The sequence below is a fragment of the Podarcis vaucheri genome, assembly GCF_965113315.1.
Source record: "Podarcis vaucheri genome assembly, chromosome: 10".
NCBI lineage: Eukaryota > Metazoa > Chordata > Lepidosauria > Squamata > Lacertidae > Podarcis > Podarcis vaucheri.
The window spans coordinates 5,986,400-6,005,826 of NC_138748.1; the positions used below are offsets into that span (position 1 = coordinate 5,986,400).

General features: G+C 45.3%; 1 protein-coding gene across 1 annotated transcript in view; it reads left to right on the forward strand.

The window, feature by feature from the left end:
* Positions 1–4,682: 4,682 nt before the first annotated feature.
* Positions 4,683–19,427, forward strand: part of SEMA3C (semaphorin 3C) — a 149,707-nt gene continuing 134,962 nt past the window's right edge. The window contains exons 1-2 of the mRNA XM_082239640.1: positions 4,683–4,842; positions 11,390–11,531. Of these exons, the coding sequence (XP_082095766.1) occupies positions 11,429–11,531 (103 nt within the window). The 5' untranslated portion in view covers positions 4,683–4,842; positions 11,390–11,428. The remainder of the gene's footprint in view (positions 4,843–11,389; positions 11,532–19,427) is intronic.

Genomic DNA, 19,427 nt, shown 5'->3' on the forward strand with positions numbered 1-19,427 from the left:
CCTTGACTTCTTATGCTGTGTGCATAAATGCTAGTGCTGCTCTCCTCTGCATCCGTGGTCTGGTATGTCTCCAGCTGGGATCCAGAAAAGTGTCTATAGAGTCCTGACATGGTCACCTCTCAACAAAGAAGCAGAACATTTAGAACCGATGCAGAAAGGCCATAGTTCGTTGGTAGTGTATCTGTTTTGCATTCAGAAGATTCAAAGTTCAATCCCCGGCATCATCAAGTAGGGCTGCAAAACAACTGGACGCCTTCTGCCAATGCAGAAAAAATTGAGCTAGATGGATCACTGGTCTGACTCTGTATAACACCGTTTCCTATGACCAAGGGGTATCAAAGGGCCTTGGAATCTCTGAAATGCTTAGAAATCCTGTTCCATCCTGTATGCACACAAATGAAGGTTTTACAGATAAAAGTCACTTTAAAAAAACAGTCAACACCAGATTTGAGATTTGCTCTCTGCAAGTAAGCACAGCTTTACTTCATCTACCCTCTCTTCACAGTTTAGTGACATCTACTGGATCATAATATATTGAAGCCTTGTCTTTCCTCCGTACCTATGGGGGGATATCTAATCTCAAGCATTTAATAGAAGGCAGGCATGGAGCTCTTCCTAACGAGAAAATCCAGGGCATTTCCCCATTACGTTGGCTTTTAATGAAATTGGCCAGGCTAGGATTTTCTCTCTTACTACCTCTGTAAAAGTGAGAGAGAAGAGAAACACTTAGTGCAAGATTAAATTTTTCTTAGCACTCTGATGGCTTTTGATGCCTGGGGAATTTGCTCTGCTCTTTTGAGGCAAGCAATGATAAGCCCACAATCTCAAGCACTGTAGCCAAGCGAAGGAGGGAGCAAGCTTTGGGGGGACTGAGGGCCTGTCCCTTTCTACTTTGGCAATACTTATCTAACTTGGCATGCCATTGAAGTATGTGTTTTCACTTTCCAGAGACTTGGGAAGAAAATATTACCAAGGAGACAGCGGCTCTCACAAATGTAGTACAGAACAGATTTATTGTTTAGAGTCGCAGGAGAATCACAGAGATATGCGCTCCAGAGACAACAAATGGACTGTGATGCTCCATGTCCCCTCCTCTTGCCCCACAGTCATTAATCTGAATCAAGGCTCACCAGATTTTAGCCCCAACCCCTCCTTGCAATAACATTTCCCCAGGAAAAATCAGGAAAGACTGGAGTGCCTCTAAGCATGTGCGGTGCCTTTCTTTCCCCACTGAGCACACCTCCAGCATGTCAGTATTTTGTGAGATGGATTCACATGCACACCAGGACATTTAGCTTTGTGTGATTAAGTGGAGTAAGGCACTCCGTCATCATAGCACAACATATCTGCTTGAGATAAAGAAAAGAGTTTTTTGCAACTAGGAAAGTGAGAGAGAAATGCATTAAAAAAATCTGGGATGATTGAATGACTAATAGCAAATAATTATTTGCTCAAATAATTTAAGCAAATCAAGATGAGTCCTCATTGTTATATAACCTCCATGCAAACAAACCAGAACCTTCAATCAGTGCCGTAGCTATGGGCGGAGGGGGCTAGCTGGGTTTTTTGCCCTGGGTGAAGCCTCCAGGGGGGTGCCATTGAGGCTCCCAGCCTCTCTCTCTCTCTCTCTCTCTGTGTGTGTGTGTGTGTGCGCGCGCGCGCGCACAAATGTGCTTGAGGTGTGTGCCAAACTGGATCTTTAACCCAGGTGAAATAAAGCCTATTTTTCCCCTAGTTTGTCAGGGACTTTCTGGGGCAGCCTCTCTGGATCCAAACTCAAATAAATATTTGACAGTGATCCTATTAGTGCATCCCTAAGACCATCTCCATGGGTAAAAGAAGGCATTATTTAACCTGGAGTAGCCAACATAGTTCCCTCAAGATGTTATTGAACTCCAGTGGTTAATGTAGTCACTATTGAATACATGGGGGGTTAGGGAAGGGGTAGTACTTCTGGTGGGGGACATGTCATGCTTCTTCTAGGGTAGTTGATCCACCTTAGGTCCTCACCCTGCACTCAGCTCTCACCTGTGGCTCCTAGAAGCTGTCAGCATGCAACAGCAGTCACTCCCCAGGAATCAGCTTCGGGTGGCTGGCTGAACCAGGTGAGGGTAGCCGATGGGTCTCAAACCTTCAGTGAGTTACGAACTTCCCCTGCATGAGAAGACAGGCTCTGGCGGATTGGGTGGATGGGACCAATATTGGGTCCAACAGTCAAGAAGGTAGTTTCTGCACATGCTGTAGAGGGAAGTGAGAAGCAGACGAGAGCTGGTCAACTTGGGAAGGTAGCCAATCTAGGAGAAGGAAAACTCTGATCCTAAACCTCCACTGCCGTGCAGGATATCTCTGAGAGAAGAAAAAGCTGAGGAGTAAACCCTACACAAATCTGGAGTGAAGTCCCTAAGGTAGTTGGATGGTGCCTTGTAGGCCTCCTTCCGGCAACTCCTGCAGCCAAGCTGGGACCCAATGTTTTGCTCTGCTTTCCTTTGGACCACATCAACAAAGCTGAGAAGGAGGCTGTGTCATCTAGGCAGCTCAGGACCGTACCTACTGCCTAGGCTTGTGCCCAGGAAGGGGGGGGGTCACTTCAGTGCTGACTTCATCCCAGAGGTGCACTCCATTGTCTCATGAAACAGAGGGATGCCAACAACATTGGCTGGGGTTGATTGGAATGGGAGTCTGACGACATCCAAAGTGGAACAGGTTCCCCATACCAACTTTAACCCCTTTGGTCTATTGGAGCAAGAAGGCAGGAGTTTGCTCAAAGTTCTGGGAACTCTTTGAAGCGTTGAAAGCTTTTGATGGCACTGGTGTTCGTCCAACCCTTTTTGGTGTTATGGATTCTGACCCTTACTTGGGATGTTGCTGATTATAAATGAGCAAGATATACTCTGCACATGTTCAGTGGTGTTCTTTCTTTTGCTTGTTCTAAGATTGAGCCCCAGCATTCATAGTATCAAGTTCTGGAGCGGAGCTCTGGATCCAAGGAAGTCCTTTGCAACTGTTTGGAATGGCATCTGGTTGCAGAAATCAATGGCTGGGAGATGCGGATTGACTGAAGGATTGAATGGCTGGCAGAGGTTCTTGAGGGTCTGCAGGAGAGGCATGCTACTGTATGCACACTGGCCATTATGGCTCATCTTAATTACTCTGAAGTTTTGCTTTCAGAGGCTTGCCTGCTGCTGGAAGCTGAACTTAACATTTATTTAGAGGTCCCAACACAACAGACTAGCCTTGAAATAATAAGGGAGTGGGAATGGAAAGCCATCTTGTCTTTGGAAAAAAACCCCAAACAATTATCAGTGGGAGTCTGTGATGAAAGTGAATCTGTGTGTTTTCAAGGTCCTGCAGGCAGCTGGGTTTAAACCCATCTTGCTGTATCTCTGAGACAACAAGAAATAGAAAACAAGCCATTCCTAAGGATGTTATAGGAATCCTAAAGTCCTATGGGATTTACTTCCAGGTAAGGCTGCAGGGGTTTGCAGCCCAGCAGCGGTATCTTATGCAATAGTACAATTCTATTCTGCCTTGGCTAGACCACACCTGGTATACTGTGTCTACTTCTGGGCACCACAATTTAGGAAGGATGTTGACAAGCCGGAATGTGCGCAGAGGAGGGCAAGCAAGATGATCAAGGGCCTGGAATCTAAGCCTTATGAGGAACGGTTGAAGGAGCTGGTAATGTTTAGCATGGCATAGAAAAGAGGAGACTGTCAGGAGATATGATAGCCATCTTCAAATATATCAAGGGCTGTCACATGGAAGAGGGAACATGCTTGATTTCTCTTGCTCTGGAGGGTAGGATTTGAACCCATGGCTTCAAGTTACAAGAAAGGAGATTCTGACTAAACACCAGAAAGAACTTTGATAGTAAGACATGTTCCACAGTGGAAGAGACTCCTTCAGGAGGTTGTGGACTCTCCTTCCTTGGAGGTTTTTAAGCATCTGCCTTGGATGCTTGAGCTGAGATTCCTGCATTGCGGGGGGTTGGTCTAGATGACCCTTGGGGTTCCTTCCAGGGGTGCCAACTTGAATAAAATCAGTGGCGTAGTGTGGGGGTGCAGGGGGGCCGGCTGCACCATCTGGGGGTTAGGGGGCGCAAATCCACTGGTTAGGGGGTGCAAATCCACGGGTTAGGGGGCGCAAATTACTTGCCTTGCCCCGGGTGCTGACAACCCACGCTACGCCACTGAATAAAATGTTGTGGGGGCCCAGGTCATCTTTCACATGATGCAGTGTATGGGAGCGCTCCTCAACCTGGTGGGGTCCCGGCCCCCTCAAAGGTTTTCTTGGGAGGGCTGAAGCCCCCGCGGCCCCGAAGGGGGGGGGCTCCTGCGCTTGCTTCCCACTCTGCCATTGGCAGGGCTTGGCTCCCGGCGAGGGCGGCGCTTTTACCTGCCCGCCGGCCAAGGCGCCCTGGACTGGCGCGCTCCCTCGCCCCCTGCTCCTTCCTTCTCGCCGGGCTCCTTCCTCGTAGGTGGGGCTTCGGGCGTTTCTTGACGAGGCGCTCCGCCGGCGATGTATGCAAAGGCTCGTGGGCAGCGCCGGGGCGAGTGAGGCGGGTCCTGGGCGGGGGAAGCGCAGGCTCCAGCGCGCCGCGCCGCCGCCGCTCCTGGCCATTCCGGCGCGGGGCTCTGCGCGCAAGAGGCTCCGCCGACCTGCCAGGATCCTCCCGTCGCCTCTCTCTCTCAAGACACGAGCTGGGATTCGACTTAGCGCAGCCCAGGAAAGGAAAAAGTGGCTTCAGAGCCCTGGGATTGTAAAAAGTCTTCTTTCGCTCCCCCAAACCGGATCCGCTGGGCACCTCCGCGCCCCTTCGGGACTCAGTCCTTCAGTGGGTCGGTGAGTACAATCCAAAGTTCCCTTTCAGCCTGGCAAATGGATGAGGAAACGGATGACTGATGATTGGGATGTTTTTAAAACTCTTAGTGGACGCCAATATTGTGTTTGTGTAGAAAATGTGTGCGTCGTGTAAATATATTTGTGTGCATGTACACACACACTTCTCACAGCCGCTGAATGGGTGAATATTTTTATCTTCCTTTCACAGACTAATTCTCCCCCCGCTTAGTGCCGGCGCGAGCGCCTGACACCTGCCTTCCCATGAAGCTGGAAAACGCTTTCCAAAAGCAGCAGCAGGCAAAAAAAGGTTGCTGTTTCCCCCTCCGCTTCCCCAGAGCAGTGCCTGAACTTCATTCAGCGCCTTAGGTCCCTTCCTCCTCCTGGTCTGCTAACTAAGGAGCAGTGAGCATGGGGATCAGGAAGGCTCTCCCTTTTCTTGGGCGTCCTGCTTCTGCAAGGATCTCCCTGCTTGCCGGGAGAGATCGTGCCTTATTAAGACACATGCGAAGATTTTACTGCCTTGGTTTTGGGGAAGATCAAGTTCTCACTTGGGCTGCAAGCTCAAAAGCGATGCTTCTTTTTTGTCAATTAAAACGATATGGTTTTCTGTGAAAGAATGGAATTTTTAAAAGAGACAATTTCAAAAATTCTGTTTCCGCCCTCAAATTCACATGGCACACAATGCTGTAATAACATAGCAGTGTCACGTGCAGACTGGTGCTTTGCATATTTACTCAGGAGTAAATCTCACTGTGTTTTAAATATGTTTTTTTTTCCAAAGTGAATGCCTATAATACTGCAGCCTCCAGGCTGATGCTATCCATATTTACTCAGAAGTAAGCCCCATTCCGTTTCAACTTGTGCCTGATATTGCAGTCTTGCCCACATTATTTGTTTGTTAAAAAAATTGGTTTCGTAAGGGATCGTCAGTGGAGCATAGGAAAGCAAAGCTGAAATAGAAAATAACAAGTAAAATTTGGTCATACACATCCTAAATTAAATTAGAATACATAAATTGGAAAGAGCACTTGTTGTGACTGTTTCTTTCCAATATAATTGGAATGCGCATTGCATAACTCCATCACTCTCCTCCCTTAATATATTAAAAGGAATACATTTGACAACTGTGGAATACTAATCCTGTTGCTTCTATTAAACTTGCAAGTCCAGCGTAATTGGCCATTTGTTTGGGTCGAACAAAGCAATCTTAATGGGACTTAATAGCATTTTCTTCCCTTGCCAAAGAAAGAAAAGACAAAAAGATGATAGTGAAGGATATGCTATCAGCTAGTGGATATGCCAGAAGTACTTTGGGGGGGGGGGATGATGACGATGAAATTGAACCCTTTTTTGTGGAAAACGTGTCAATACTGGCACTGAGACATTTTTTTCTTCCTTGTGATATTTGTGCATTTTTCTGTTAACGTTATTTGAAAGTAAGGTGAGAAACTTGACCTGCGCTCCAAATGGATACTTTTGCTGAACCCCAGGTATAAAATGGGAGGAAACGAACAGGGCTATTTTGAGGGTGTGCCAGCTTTGTGAGGGAATACAGAAATCCCACTCTAACTGAGTGGGCAGGTCCAAGGGGCGCTGGGAGTCCCCATCAGTCACTGCCAATTGGAATTGGTTGTGTCAGGCGTCATTTCTCTCCAGGTCACTTTGATGCAGCCTGTCGCTCCCTTCAAATGATGGCGGGCGCACGGCGATTTGCTGGCTGAAAGTGGGATTATGAGCCTTTCGCTTCAGCCCCCCGCACTCCCCAACCCACTCGCTGCTAAGTGTGGCGATTAAGACTGCAGCCTAAATTGTTGCTCTGGCTCATGCACTGGCCATGGTCACATCAGTCCACCCTCCTTGGCCAAGCTGTGCGAAAGGATTTGCTGTGGTTCTTTGGAAGCAGGTGTTCTCTCCCTTCAAGGACGGTGAAGTCTAAATGTGCACGGAGGGGGGAAATATATCTCCTTGAGTTTGCCCCAGTAGAGCACGGAGGCTGTGAATGATCCATGTAATATGAGGATAAAAAGCTTGTGGCTTGCTGTCAACACTCTGGGGAGTATAATGTTCACAGTGTTAAGGGGCAGGTGCAGAGTGCTTTCAGCTCCTGCATGCTGCAGTGGGAAGTTAATACTGTGCAGCAAAGGGAGCGAACCTTAGGGCACTTAAACAGCTCATTCTGCAACCACGCTACTGAAATCAATGGGCTTGTTCCCCAAGTAATTTTTGCCAAAGTCAAATTGATTTCAGGAGCAAAGGGCTGACTCCCTTGTTAAGTTTCTAGGTACTTGCTCCCCAGTTGGTTGGGGAAGAAATTGCCCAGGTTTAAACAACGAAGTGCAACGCTAGGAGAGTGGCTACTCCGTGTGGCCCCAATTCCTGCTCACACATTGGTCTTATGTGTACAATGCCTGAATTATACATGAATTATACAAAGGGGAATGTGGTGAGTGAAATGGAGATCAATTCTGCCCTTATTCTAAAAAGTACTCTTGCTCAAGCCCTCTTGAAATGAGCAAGAGCTGCACAGGTCCTGCATGTACATCCAGCAGGATGCACTAATTGGTGGTCACTGTGAGAAGCGGCAGGCATAATAATAATAATAATAATAATAATAATAATAATAATAATAATAATTTATTTATACCCCGCCCATCTGGCTGAGTTTCCCCAGCCACTCTGGGCGGCTCCCAATCAGTGTTAAAAACAGTACAGCGTTACATATTAAAAACTTCCCTGAACAGGGCTTCCTTAAGATGTCTTCTGAATGTCTGGTAATTATTTATCTTTTTGACATCTGATGGGAGGGCGTTCCACAGTGCGGGCGCCACTACCGAGAAGGCCCTCTGTCTGGTTCCCTGTAGCCTCACTTCTCGCAATGAGGGAACTGCCAGAAGGCCCTCGGCGCTGGATCTCAGTGTCCGGGCTGAACGATGGGGGTGGAGACGCTCCTTCAGGTATATAGGACCGAGGCCGTTTAGGGCTTTAAAGGTCAGCACCAACACTTTGAATTGTGCTCGGAAACGTACTGGGAGCCAATGCAGATCTCTCAGAACTGGTGTTATGTGGTCCCGGCAGCCACTCCCAGTCAGCAGTCTAGCTGCCGCATTCTGGATTAATTGCAGTTTCTGGGTCACCTTCAAAGGTAGCCCCACGTAGAGCGCGTTGCAGTAGTCCAAGCGTGAGATAACTAGAGCATGCACCACTCTGGCGAGACAGTTCGCGGGCAGGTAGGGTCTTAGCCTGCGTACCAGGTGGAGCTGGTAGACAGCTGCCCTGGACACAGAGTTAACCTGCGCCTCCATGGACAGCTGTGAGTCCAAAATGACTCCCAGGCAGTGTACCTGTTCCTTCAGGGGCACAGTTACCCCATTCAAGACCAGGGAATCCCCCACACCAACCCGCTCCCTGTCCCCCAAAAACAGTACTTCTGTCTTGTCAGGATTCAACCTCAATCTGTTAGCCGCCATCCATCCTCCAACCGCCTCCAGGCACTCACACAGGACCTTCACCGCCTTCACTGGTTCTGATTTAAAGGAGAGGTAGAGCTGGGTGTCATCCACATACTGATGAGCACCCAGCCCAAACCCCCTGATGATCTCTCCAAGCGGCTTCATATAGATGTTAAAAAGCATGGGGGAGAGGACAGAACCCTGAGGCACCCCACAGGTGAGAGCCCAGGGGTCTGAACACTCATCCCACAACACCACTTTCTGGACACGGCCCAGGAGGAAGGAGCGGAACCACTGTATGACAGTGCCCCCAGCTCACAGCCCCTCTAGACAGTCCAGAAGGATGTTATGGTCGATGGTGTCAAAGGCCGCTGAGAGATCCAGCAGAACTAGGAAACAGCTCTCACCTTTGTCCCTAGCCCGCCGGAGATCAAGACACGAGACAGACCACTGGCCAGTTCCAGCACGGCTCTTTTTCATATTCACATGTTCTACAATGTCCCATGCATTGCAAGTCCTCCAGAACATTCCCAGAGCTTCACATGCAAACATGTTTGGTGTTAAATTCTCAGTTTTAAGGGGACTATAGCATCCCTTGAAATTCCTCAGCATTTTTTTGGCTTTTGCAGCACATCTTCAACATCGTTTTTCTGTTTAAACCTGCACAATTTCTTCCTAGTTATGCAATCCCAACCAGTTGGGGAGCAAGTAGGTAGTCTGATAACAGCATGCAGTCAGAATGCAGTCAGAATGCAGCCTGTTGGAAGTTGGCTACCTGATAGCATCATAAAGCCCGTTCAGAGTCCAGGCAATTCTGCCGTTCTTTCAATAGGCAGCCATGGTAGGCAGTTATTCAGCTGCTCCTGTGGAAAAAAATGGCTGAGGGCCTTTCTAAGAGGTGATTAAAATCTTGGCCAAAAACTGTTCCTTTTCCATATCAGTCCTAAAAGCATTCACATTCAGGAGTGGTGTACTTGAGGGTTTTCTTGGTAACAAACTGGTGGAGCACATCAGGTTGAGAGGTGGTGATTGACATACTGACACCCATCAAGCATTGTGGATGAGCAAAACTTCAGCTCTAAGACTCCCAAGTCTCTCTCTATGCCATCATCTCTTTTTCTCCAAATACGTAGAAACCCATTTCATAGTACTATCTGCAGGGGATGTGATCTGCTTCAGTGACATGGCATTGAGGGCAGTGCATGTTATACAGTGACCACGTAGAGGCTGGTTTAATCATGCCCTGTACTGGTTGTCGGTGACAAAGAAAGTCCCCCTGATTGATGTGGTGAACTAGCCCAAATGAATGGGCTAGCTGCCAGTGTGACGAATTCAAAGTGGCATCTATTCTGTCAGTTTCTTAGGGCTGTAAGTTATTTCTTTCTTGCTCTTCAGCCTAATATGCAGTCACTATGACTTCAGTCCGTTTGCTGCTTCGCTTACAGTTTTTGAGTTTTAAAACCCACAAACAAAACAGTAACTCCATGGATGAGTAAATCCATGAATGAGTCATTCACCACCACACATTCCTGGCTATATGCAATATTTTATATCAGAGGTGCCAGTTTATGAGGGTGACTGGGGTGGGGCAGTGTTGCGCGTGTGACATTAGGACATTGGCAGGAGCTGGGGGCGGAGCTGAACGTGGCGGCCGTGAAGCTTCAAAGGCTGGCAGCTCCTCCTCCGCCTCCTGGCACCGCCACTGATGGCAGCCTGCTTTGACCCTCTTTCTCTTCTGCGGCAAGAGGAGAAGAAGAAGGAGAAGGAGACAACTACTGGAGCCACTCCATGCTTGGCTTTGCCTCAGTGCTTTTTGGAACCCCACACCCAAAATATTTTGGGGCCCCAAAAGGGCTGGGCCCTCAGGAACTAGCACCCTTGTTTTATATAAAGGCTGTAATGGTCTATTTATTGAGTGAAAATGATGCTCTGTATTTCTTTTTTAAAATGTACATGGCTAATAGATAATGTTCATTCAAAGTAGCTTCTCTACACTGTGTAAAATAATTGTTTAGAAAGTAGATATCAAAGCTGCTGGAGACTATGCAAAACCTGACAGTATCTATAGGGGATTCTGCCCAGTCAACAGGGTGTTTTGTACATTGCCCAATGAACATGTATAGTCTGCATGTACATTTTGCGTGTTCCCTAGCAATGTGCATAATCTGTATTCTGGATTATGGATTATAGTAGCCTGAATACTTGTCGCCGATCCATGGCTCTGCTGTTCAGTTTTCACTGATATGGGGTTATTTATGCAGAAGCAACATTTGGTCTTTAGCTGAGCTGTTCAAGAATAGATCTTGCCAAAGCCACAGTGGATGTCTGATTGCTCAAGAGACAAGCCTGGAGTATATGATCTCTCTGCTCTTAAAGTTTGTGTTCATCCTTTTGTTGGCTTTATAGGAGCGCATGCTTTCACTGCCAGTTCCAGGCTTTGGGAGGCAAATCATCCTGAAGGAGGGCCCCTTTTGCTGGGTGAAAGGCAGCCTGCCAGCCAAGACTCTTCTCCTTCTGCCTCCAGCCTTCTCAGGTGTCACTTGTACCCTGTGCAAAAGCATCGAGATGGGGGGGGGGGCCCTTAGTTAGTCATCCTGCTCCAGCTCTCCAGACAGAACTGGACTGCATGCGTTGCCTGGAGGAGTTTTTCTGTCCTTTGTTTTATAGAATGCTAACGCCACCCCAAAGTTTTTATTGTGGTCTCTTCAAGCAGAGTAGGTCCTTTAGACCTATATATATGTTTGAAAAAGAGCACAGTAAAGACAGGTCTAAAAATATCAAGACGTTTTCATTCATGAAACCTGATCTCTTGGCCTTGATTTGCTCTGCCTTGACATTTAACGTAATTATTTTTCCAGCAGGTGGGAATCATCCTTATTGAAATAAACTGAGACTAATCCTTACTGCAGCCCCCCCTTTTTTTTACTTCCAGTGCTTTTTTATTTTGCTGCTGCCTGTGCCAAGCTTTTCTCATTTTAGAGAAAATGGTACAAACATGCTTTCCAATGACATTGCATACTATGGACGTTGTATCTTGCAAAATGTGTGGAATCTCCAGTGACCTTTCTCTCTCTCTCTTTCCCTGTGCTTTGTTTTAGGTTTCATATCTTGGATATTACATTTTGCATCTGAAGATAATGGCATTTCTAAGTCTCCAAGTGTTGATTGGGCTGTTTATTTTCTTTTGCACTGTAAACGGATCTTCGCTGCCGCAGGCCAGGGTGTTCTTAACATTCAATGGTAAGAAAGCAGATAAACATTCCTAGGCAAATGTTATTGTAGAACATTGTCTTCGTTCCTTTTACGCCAGTAACTAAGCAAGAAAGGAAATTATGGCTTCATCTTCCTAACTTGCCTTGCTTGATCTGCTTAGTTTAATGTTCTGCCTTAGGTCTGATCTTACCAACGTTTATAAAGCATGCTTGGTTATTTAGGTTAAAGGGTGGCATGTTCTTTGACTTTGAAAAGTTTAAAGGTGCTTTAGCACAAATGTAATCCTGAGTATTCACTGGATCCTTTTATTTTTTGAAATGGGAATGCCTTCAGGAGGATATACATAGAGGCATTTCAAGCGGCTAGTAGAGCTGCTTCTGAGATGATAAAACCTCTGAATGAGTAGCACATCCCTAATAGAAAATTTTTGCAAACTTTGCAAACATTATTAACTGTGTGTTTCACTGAAGGCACGTATGCAAGGAAGCCGCAGTTGGCAGTGGCTTCCCAAGAATATAAATGGGAGCTGGGCCTCCAGATGTTGTTGGACTCCAATTCCCATCATCCTCCATCTTCAGCCATGCTGGCTTGGGTAGATGGGAGTCCAACAACATCTGAAGGGCCCCGTGTTGACCACCCCTTGTCTGCACGTTTTGTTCAATATGACTTCCACACACCATGTTGCTGATGTGCCACTCACTTGGCCTAATACCACATGCCTGGAGCGTGTGGGCAGGAGAAGAGGGTCACCTGCACATTTTGTTTTTATTTCATAACATTTATACACCGTTTGGTTGTAAAAAGCAGCAGCAACAACAACCTCCAAGTGGTTTACAAAAAGGTAAAATGATAAAATCAAGAAAAAATGTACAACTATACTTAAAAACACACCAAAGTTAAAATACTAAAACAGATTAAAATCACCTCAACTGTTTAAGCATCTGGGTATCTGCTCCTTTATCAGCTGAGCTGAGAGTTTCCCCCATATATTTAATAATAAATATTATTAATATTTATTAAATTTGTATACTGCCATACATCTGAAGATCCCAGGGAGGTTCAAAACAATTTTTTGCTGCTCCCTCTCCTGTGCTCAGAGGAAAATATTTTATCCATGTCAGAAGGGGTTGTTCTTGCTGTTGTCATCATCCCCCCCCACCCCCCTGGTCTCCTTGTTCATGCTGTTCCTTGGTCCATTTATGTGGTTTTTTGTTCCTGAAAGCCTTGGAGGGACGCAGTGACAAATGCAGAATTCAAAACAGCTGTTGACTGCCCTTACTTTGTATACAACATGTGGTTTGCACGCTTTGAGAAAAGAAAAATGAAGCTATCTGTGTACAAAACCCAGCACATTTTTGAAGTGGCCCTAAGAGTGGCAACTTTTATGACTGCAAAATGTTAAATGTGAAAGACCTTGAACTGTCAGGAAGGAATGTGTCTTTACCTTGAACCAAGTGGGAGTGTTAGGTTTGAATGTTAATATCCCCATCCACTTGTGAGAGCAGTGAAGAGCTCTTTCTGGGACCAGTGAACCATGGACGTCTGAGGTAGATGGACCACTGGTCCCATTTGATCTAAAGCAGGTCCTTATGTCCATGGATTCACTTGACTTTGAAGCTAATCAGGTGTCTTTGGGAGCGAGTATACTGGTATGATCAAAGCGTGCTGAATGCGTGTTAATATTGGTGGGCAGCCAGGGTCATCCTGACCCAGATGTCCATGTGGAGTGGGGAAACATATATGTGAAAGTTTCCTATCAACATTGTGTTGGGCATGGATGCAAACCGAATCTTTCATCATCTTTGAGCCTGGGTTGATGCACATTCTGGATAGACTCCAAACGCTGCTGTTGATTTTTGTCACTTACCCACTTACAGAGCAAAACTGCATAATTAGTGTCTAGCTGTGTGTTAACCATTGAAACATTCTCTTTAGAAGGTCTCAAATAGCATGTTGGCTGTGTGCCAATAGACTGATGATCCCATGTGTCATTTGAGTAGTCAATTGTCTGTATTTCTGCAAAAAAAAAAAAAGTGTGTGTGGGGGGGGTGTCTCTTGACTTTGTTGCCAACGCCTGCATTTCAGGGTGAATAAAACGTAAGGCTAGCAAATATGCTTTCTGGTTTGCATTTTTGTTTTACATGTGTATCTTCTGGGGCATGTAAGGAATTACCAGCGATCACAAAATTCAGGCGAATTTTAAAAGCACAAGCTGCCAAGCGCATGTAGCAGCAGCCCATACAATCCAAACCACTTGTTAAGTGGAATGAATGTGTGAGTCATTCAGCTTGTAAAGGAAAAAAGAAAGAAAAGAAAATCCAGAGGTAATAAACGGAACAGAAAGAAACACCAGAGGAATAAATGGGATCAGGCTTTCTATCAGTCAATCCATTCAGGTTCTCTGCCACCCCCATTCCATTTTAATTACTGGCTGTTTGCTCCCCTGTTGCTACAGTCACCCAAGTGTCTAGAAGGTTGCTCTTGGGCTTCATTATTCTCTACTTAAAATTGCCACCCCAGCTGACTTGTATGCTGATAGCAAAATCTAGATGAAACCCAGGAATGCATATTTATCTTTTCCTTTCATTCCTTTTGTTGTGTACACATTAGTGTTTACTCCGGCTGCCGTGCGCTCCCACTGCTGGTGTTTGAAACTAAGTGCAAATGACATTGGCCCCAGTCCGTAGGTATCCTGTTGTTTCTTGAGAAATACTTCTGAATGATGTGCTTACCCTCAAAGCAGCTTCTATCAGGTTAAAAAAATGTAAGCTGCAGTGAAGCTGAGGTGTGTCCATTTGAAACAACCGTTGCACACGTGCAGAGGACAGCTTCATTGAATAGGAGTTTACAGGGGTTGCAGGTGTAGGGAAACCAATCAGGTAATTGAGTGATGGGGTGTACGGCAATGTAAAATGCACCTTGAAATGTAGCGGAGGGAAAATGACCCTTTTGTGTTTTCAGCCGCTAATGCATGCATGCCCTTTATAAAATGCTGCAAATGGCCTTTCTCTTAAAAACAGGGACACAAAACATTTAAGCTGATTTCTAAAGAAAGCTAAGACTGCAATCCTATGCACTTACCTGGACTTAGGTTCCACTTAACATGGTGGGACTTGCTTCTGCGTAATCATGTATAGGAATGTGCTGTAGGTAACTGAGACAATGGAAGTGGAAAATTACATCACGGAATTTGAAGTTTTGCAATGCACAAGAAAATAAAAGGGAGTTATGTTTGCGCTTCAGGCTGCAACTCTAAATGCCCTTAACCAGAGATTAAGTTGAATGTAGAGGAATTTACTTCTGAGTAAGCATGCTTAGAAGGGACATGGGTGGCGCTGTGGTCTAAACCACAGAGCCTAGGGCTTGCAAATCGGAAAGTTGGCAGTTCGAATCCCTGCGACGGGGTGAGCTCTCGTTGTTCGGTCCCTGCTCCTGCCCACCTAACAGTTCGAAAGCACGTAAAAATGTGCAAGTAGATAAATAGGTACCGCTCTGGTGGGAAGGTAAACGGCGTTTCCGTGCGCTGCTCTAGTTCACCAGAAGCAGCTTAGTCATGCTGACCACATGACCCGGAAGCTGTCTGCGGACAAACGCCGGCTCCCTTGGCCTATAGAGCGAGATGAGCGCGCAACCCCAGAGTCGTCCGTGACTGGACCTAATGGTCAGGGGTACCTTAACTTTTAAAAACATGCTTAGAGGGGTGCTGTAATGCTTGTAAGGCCATCCTGGGAAGCTGTTTCCAAAATTAGGATGCAGCCACACAATGGTGTACAATTGACCCTGTTTGGTTTTATTTTATGCAGGGAACAAGTCCAGAGAAAGGCTTCTTTAACAGTAAAGAGTGGGAAAATATATGTGGGGAAAGACCCTATGTCTTATGTCCTTAAGTAAACCACCACAAACCCCTGCTGGTCAGGGTGGCAGTAGTGAGGTGGAAGGACCTGTGGTCTGTCTCAGTATATGTGAAGCAGCCTAATATACTCCTATGCTTTCAGACTCAATATTGTTATATAAATTCCGTTCATTACATGCAAACAGCAAGCACAGTTTCAAGGGGCAAAGAGCAAATTTCCCTTTGTTTCCTTCTTTTTTGTTCTGGTGACTGTGCGAAAGGTAGGTTACCTGGAAGGTGTCAAGTCTAGGCACCATGACAGCTTCTTCTCTTAACGTTTGAGCTGTGTAGACTCATTGTTGTGATGGCAACGAGAGGGCAGTTCTTGCCAATGTTCATGGTGTGTCTCTGCTTCAGCCCAAACCCAAGGTGTGTCTGTTTTGCTAGTTAGTTAGCCGAGTTAGTATATTTTTAGCTTTGCAGTTGACTGCCTGGGGTGCTTTACATTGTTCGTCGGTCCCGTTTTATCCTTGCAGCAATCATGTGAGATTGTGACTACCCAAGATCACCCGCTGAGCTTCACGGCTGAGTGGAGATTTGATTCCAAATTTCCCCTGTCCAACCCTGACACCTCATCCCCATCTGCACACTTAGGAGACATCTGGCAACTGGCGTAGGTGCCACTGGGAACTATATTTGCATAGTGGTTTGCCCTGAACCAGCAAAGTTTTATGTCTTAAGCATATCATGTTTAACAACTCAAGTTAGTAATCTTGTTGGCTCAACAGAAATATCTGGGTAGAGTTCCTTGGTCCATTCTGCTAGATGCACAAGGTACCAGCATTTCCAGATAGGCCTCATGTGGGGAGGGGGAGAGATTTGGCTGGTCATTGCATATTTAAGCATATCTGTACTGTATCTGTGTACAAGTATAGGGTATCAGTAGAGTGGGGATGCCCAGCTACTAGTGTATCTATGAAATTTAATTTTGGAAATAGGTTTGGCACACCACAGAGTTGTTTATCATAGAAGAAAAATCACAGCCACAAAAATCTGGAACTGCATATTCGTCATGCAATAACACATTCATATGTAAAGATAGGCTTCCCCAAGTGATCAGAATTTAAAGGAGTGGATGATCAGCTGCAAAGGCAGTGTGAAATGATTGTATAGAACACTCTATGATGGTTTGAACTGGTGCAAGCTGCAGTTTGGGCAGATGCAGAGCTGTAATTCAGGGATCACCAGCCCTGTGTCCTGATGCCCTGGAGGAAACCTTGGGACTCCCCACCCAGTCAGGGCAGTATCGCGCCCACCCTGTTGAAACTAACTTTGAGAAAAAGTGTTCTGCTGTAGCCAATGACACTTCTTTCAAGCCTAATTGTGGTGCACAGGTTCAGCAGCAGCAGCTGGCCAGGTCAGGCCCTGGCCAAGGGCTCAGGAGCTCAGATGAAGGAGGGTGCAGAGGACCTGGGAGCTTAGGAAAATGAAGCTCTGCTTTAACAGCAACATAAATCACCCAGAGCAAGTACCGTATTTTTCGCTCTATAAGATGCACCAGACCACAAGACGCACCTAGTTTTTGGAGGAGGAAAACTAGAAAAAAAATATTCTGAATCCCAGAAGCCAGAACAGCAAGAGGGATCATTGTGCAGTGAAAGCAGCGATCCCTCTTGCTGTTCTGGCTTCTGGGATAGCTGTGCAGCCTGCATTCGCTCCATAAGACGCACACACATTTCCCCTTACTTTTTAGGAGGGAAAAAGTGAGTCTTATAGAGCAAAAAATACGGTATTTACAGCACTTCACCTTGCGCAAAGCCCATGGATCTAGAGGAGAGAAATGCAGAGACATAGGAAAAAACACAGAGAGAAAATGTACAGAAAAGTAGAGAGTACAGAACCACATGGCAGTTTGAGGCTTTGTGAGGACACTGATTTTCTGGTTTGACTTGGAGAGGGGTGAAATAACCCTGATTCACCTTGTTATTTGGCCCCAGTACATCCTGGTATTTAAGAAATATTGATGATGTAAACACTCTTAATATAGGTATCCTTCAAAAAATAATAATTCACAAGGAGACAAAGAAAAAAGGTGGGAAGAATTGTAGAAAAAGGAGTTCTCTTGAACAGGCTGGATTTCTTTTAACTGTGCCATAAATTGAGGAGAGCTATTAGCGATGTTCAAAGATTTTCCTTGAACATGATCTGAGTTGTGTACATGAAAATGTCAATCCAAGAGCAATTTTCTTTTCCATTTTCACAAAAGGAGTATGAGACTTTTTTTAACAGTTAAGGGAGACACTTTTAATAGTTTTGTGAAAGGCTTTCGAAAAGAAACATGTTTGTTGTTCTCTGGAACACAAAGTGGCAGGTGTCTCCTGTAAAATGAAAAATTTAAGTTGCTGTTTTTAATGTATGTTGTCCAGATGGTAAGAACAGCGTTTATGAGAACAATGTCATATCATGCTGCTCAAATGTACAGTACAATACTTTTCTTTAAGAAACTCTCCTTTTTGCTTCCCTTGTGGTTAACTAGTTTATTTTATCAGATTACAAAATCAGCTTATTTTAAAATAATCTAAACTAAAACAAGTTTTCTATCACTCAGTTGGGTTGCCAGTTGCATCGCTAGAATGCGCCACAACATCATCCAAGTGACCGCAGCAAGCATTTCAATTTCAAATATTCTGATTATTTTTACTTTTAGTTAAGTATTCTTATTTATTTTCTAGATTTAGGGGGGAAGCTGTCCCCCAACCCCCCTAGCTTCGCCCATGTCTGGAGGGTGGCAACACAAGAACTGGCCTTTTCTGTGGTGGCTCCTCATTTGTGGAATGCTGTCCCCAGGGAGGGCTTGCCTGTTTCCATCATTATATATCTTTAGATGCCAGGCAAAAATATTCTCCTCCTCCCAGCCCTTTGGCTAATTAAATAATCTTATGGTTTTTAAAACGGGGGAAGGGGGTACTGTTTTTTTTTCTTACTATGATATGCATGTTTGTACAGTGGTGCCCCGCAAGGCGAATGCCTCGCAAGATGGAAAACTCGCTAGACGAAAGAGTTTTCCGTTTTGGAGGTGCTTCGCAAAACGAATCTCCTATGGGCTTGCTTCGCAAGACGAAAATGTCTTGCGAGTTCCTGCGGGTTTTCCCCCTCCCCCCTTTTTCTAAGCCACTAAGCCGCTTATCAGCTGATCCGATAAACCACTAAAAGCCGCTAATAGGGCTAATAGCGCTAATCCGCTAATCCTTCAATGGGCTTGCTTCTCAAGACGAAGAAACCGCTAGACGAAGAGAATCACAGAACGGATTCTTTTCGTCTTGCGAGGCACCACTGTACTTTATATTGTAAACCACCCTGTGACCCTTGGATGAAGGGCAGTGTAGAAATTTGATCAAATAAATTAATAAATGAATGGATTAAAAGTTATATGAACCCTGGGTCCTTTGATTGGTTCCTCAGCAACCCAGGCTAGTCTCAAATGTTTTGCAGACTCAAAAACCATCCTTTCCGTGATCTCGGCTTCATAGCCTGCATTTCATTTGTGTTTATCCACAACATCTTGATTTGAGCAGCTTTTCCCCCTACTGCTCTATCTTTGTTCTCAGTTCTGCACAGGAAATAGTTAACGATTGCCAGGTCAGCTCTAAATATATGAAAGCATTTTTATACAATTATCCTTGTCAAATAAGCAAACAGTGAGACAATCCAACCATTTAAAAATGCTACTGACTCTGAATTGAAACCAAGAGAACTTTAAAGAGCTTGGCTTCAGCTGGATTGTACCTAGCGTTAAAAAAAAAAAAAATCCAAGCAACCCACTCACTTCATTAAAAGCAATTAAAAATCAGGGAAGGTCACTTGAGCAAAGGAAAGCACTTTTCCCAAGTGTCAACATCTTAAAGAAAGTTTTAATATAACCCCCATGGATCGTTCTTTATTTCTTTTCTTTTTTTTAATTCACCCTTCAGAGACGTTCTTTTATCTCCCTGAGCAACAGTAATATACCTCTTTCCCAAACAATCCCGCATTGTAATGCTAATGTTGCCCCACAGCTCATAAAGCATTCATTTATTATTTGGGGCACTTTG